This window comes from Chaetodon auriga, chromosome 3, assembly GCF_051107435.1.
Source record: "Chaetodon auriga isolate fChaAug3 chromosome 3, fChaAug3.hap1, whole genome shotgun sequence".
Taxonomy (NCBI): domain Eukaryota; kingdom Metazoa; phylum Chordata; class Actinopteri; order Chaetodontiformes; family Chaetodontidae; genus Chaetodon; species Chaetodon auriga.
The window spans coordinates 14,667,758-14,670,780 of record NC_135076.1 but is presented as its reverse complement, the minus strand read 5'-3'; the positions used below and the strand labels follow the sequence as shown (position 1 = coordinate 14,670,780).

The 3,023-nt window shown below is 42.3% G+C and overlaps 1 protein-coding gene across 1 annotated transcript; it reads left to right on the top strand.

Annotated features, from left to right (window-relative positions):
* Nucleotides 1–1,572, top strand: lim2.2 (lens intrinsic membrane protein 2.2). Its single transcript, XM_076727107.1, has 4 exons — nt 1–178; nt 494–634; nt 1,006–1,140; nt 1,502–1,572. Exons 1-4 carry the CDS (start codon nt 1–3, stop codon nt 1,570–1,572), a joined length of 525 nt encoding a protein of 174 aa, XP_076583222.1.
* Nucleotides 1,573–3,023: the final 1,451 nt, after the last annotated feature.

Below are 3,023 nucleotides of genomic sequence, written 5' to 3'. Positions count from 1 at the left end.
ATGCTGTATACTCTGGCGGGAGGAGGCACGCTGTGCGGTGTGGCGGCCCTCGTGCTTCTCATCGTTTCTACAGCAACAGACTTCTGGATGCAGTATCGATACTCGGGTAGCTCGGCCAATCAGGGGCTTTGGAGGTTCTGCATCAACCACAAATGCCACGCTCACACTATAACTGTAGGTGAGTACTTCAGAATTGGATGTTTTGTTGGTCGCTTCAGCAAACCAAACCACCTAAGAGCTGTTTAAATAATGATGTGTAGATTTACTAGTGACATCAATGAGGCTGTGTAAAAACATGACAACCTCACTTTTTTTTATTGATGGAAAGAAGATTTAGGAGAATTGTACCAATGGAGTTTGAAAGGGAACAAAAAGGGAAAGAAGAGCAGATTGAAGGAAGAGACTGAAATCGCAGTATTTTTGGCAAATCCAAGCCTAAAGTAAGTGTAAGTGTGTGTTGATGCTCATGCCGTCCTGACCTTTTTGCGTCCAGCCTTCTGGGATGCCACACGGGCCTTTATGTTGCTGGCGGTGCTGAGCTGCTTCGCCGGCGTGGTGCTCGGCCTGAGCGCCTTCACCAATGGCACCAAGAACAGGAGGGTCCGCACAGGTGGCATCGCCCTGGTCCTGTCAGGTACCACACACACTTCATTACAGGCTGACATGGTGGTTAGAGAGACTGCTCAGCTCATTATAAAGCTCACTGAGTAATTATAGGATTAAAGAGCAACTGCAGTGAAGTGAATAGTCAGTTCCAAAAACATGCGGCTGTGGTGGCTTGTCCTCTGCTCTGGACCTGTCTGGGACCTTTCTGCTGTGGGTTTACAACAGCGGCTGGTCTTAGATCAGTTGATGCCCAGGCTTTGGGTCAACAAGCCGTGCCATGATCACCCTTTTTGCATGCACGTTAAATGTCTGCTGACAGGTTAGTTATAGTTGACGTGTATCTGGTCTGCTTATTTCCTTGTTGGATTTTGAAAGTTTGCTCTTACCCTCCGTTCTCAGGTTTTCTTGCTCTGCTGGCTTTGGCAATTTACACCGGAGTGACTGTCACTTTCTTTGGCAAGCGCTTCTTGGACTGGCGCTTTTCCTGGTCCTACATCATCGGCTGGGTGGCCATCATTTTGGCTTTTGCAGCAGGTATTAACTGGATTTATTTATTTCTTTATTTATGTGTCCTGTTTATTTTGTAAAAGAAAAAAAAGTAATAAAAGTATCCAAAGGTGTGCACTGCAACAATATAGATCTCTTAGTACACTCACAGTTTAAGTGGCTGTGCCAGATACTGAATTGTGCATTTGGGATATGTTGTGCAGTTGTAAAGTAGAACTAGAGTAGAACTTCTCTTGTTTCATACTAACTTGAGTATTTAAAGCCTCCATGTATGAAATCCACAGCAACGACCTGGATGTCATTGAGTTAAACTTTATCCATTACATTTGGAGATTCCTCGGTTACTGTACTTTCTGAGGAGAGTTTTTCTGTCTTTGGTTTCTTTCAGGTGTGTTTCAGCTCTGTGCTTACCAGCGGACCACTGCAGAACCTGCCCCCTCAAACAGCCCGGACAGCTGAACCAGATGAACGCACTGATTAGCTCGAAGACTGTCGCAATGGATGTCGCTGCTGCTTCCTGAGTAGCTAGAGTGAAATAAAGAGAAATCATAGACTCCTGTGTGGTTTGACTGCAGCTCTGACTCCCTGACAACAACATATTTTTTTCATCTCGACCCCTCAGCATCTAGAAAACGTTTGACCTGTTTTCAGGGGTAATTGTCAGATCAGCTAATTTAACACCACACATTACTGAGAACACCTTATCACACCATTGACCACCAGACCCTCGAACTCTAAAAAACATCGTGACAAATTTTGTTTTGAAGCTCTTTTTATTTGCTCTAGCTACAGATGAAACAGTGGAAAGTGAGAAACATTTCATTTTCCTATTACTTTTATTTTCCCTGAATGAAATAACACATCTATCATTGATTTTACTAAAACATCAAATGACTTCATGTTAAATTCCTTGGGCAGTGTGTCTTGGGATGGGGGGCGGGGCAGGGGGTCTCTGATCAGAATTAAAATGTCCATTGTGAATGTTCTGTTGCTTTCTACTAAAATGTCTGTGTCAGAGATTGTCCACTAGATGGCGGTGTCCTGCCGCAAGACACCTCTGCTGGAAATTAAGGCCTGTGTGAGAGTGACTCCACCTTTCTGCTGTCTGACTGATCTGACTTCAGTTGCTCGCTTCACAACGAAAACTCCTGCTTATTGGTTTTTAAAGCTGGTTACCAGTTGGCTCATCAGCTCAAGAGTTGCAAGACAAACTATTGATTCCTCTGAGAATCCAGATAATTGATAGAATTCAAGTGTCTCTTCTGAAGAAAAAAGGAGTGAGAAAAAAGGGTAACAATACAACACCTGGAAGAGCTGAGTCAAAGGTATCGGGACTTGCTGCAAACTCTTTCTTTGGCTCAAAATTGAAAAATATTTTTGCATTTATAGAAGTAATGTCTTAGGGAATCTACAGCCTTTGACTTTGTACTTCTAAATAGTCTGTGACATGGATAACAGAATTTTACAAACATAATCTAACAATAAAGAAGCAATAGAATATAAAATAGTTTGCTCCAAGTCTTTGTATGTGCTCAGTAGATGCAGGCAGGGGTAAATGAATATATTCACAGTCTCATTATCCAGATTATCTGATTTGCAGTTGAGTTTTAATGCTCCATAAATCCATCAAATCAGATATTCAAAACTCCAACAGGTTTCTGTCAAAACCATGAATGGTCTGCAGTGGAAACACTTTTTTCTTTGTCAAATTTCCAAAGCTAATTTCATTGCATATAAAGGTTTGAAGTTGCTTCCTGTATTACCTCACCAACACTGACGTGAAATGTAAACGTGAAAGTGTTTCGTGAATGTTTGCACCGCAGCAGGTTTATCTGTGCCACTCCCAAACTTTGCACCCGTTCATTCAAATCTTAGTTTTAAGTAACAGCAAGTACACAAAACACCATTTA

Coding starts and splice junctions, on each gene's coding strand:
- lim2.2 (XM_076727107.1), top strand. CDS start 1: ATGCTGTATACTCTGGCGGGAGGAGGCACGCTGTGCGGTGTGGCGGCC. Junction 635..1,005: donor CATCGCCCTGGTCCTGTCAG/GTACCACACACA, acceptor CTCCGTTCTCAG/GTTTTCTTGCTCTGCTGGCT. Junction 1,141..1,501: donor CATTTTGGCTTTTGCAGCAG/GTATTAACTGGA, acceptor GGTTTCTTTCAG/GTGTGTTTCAGCTCTGTGCT.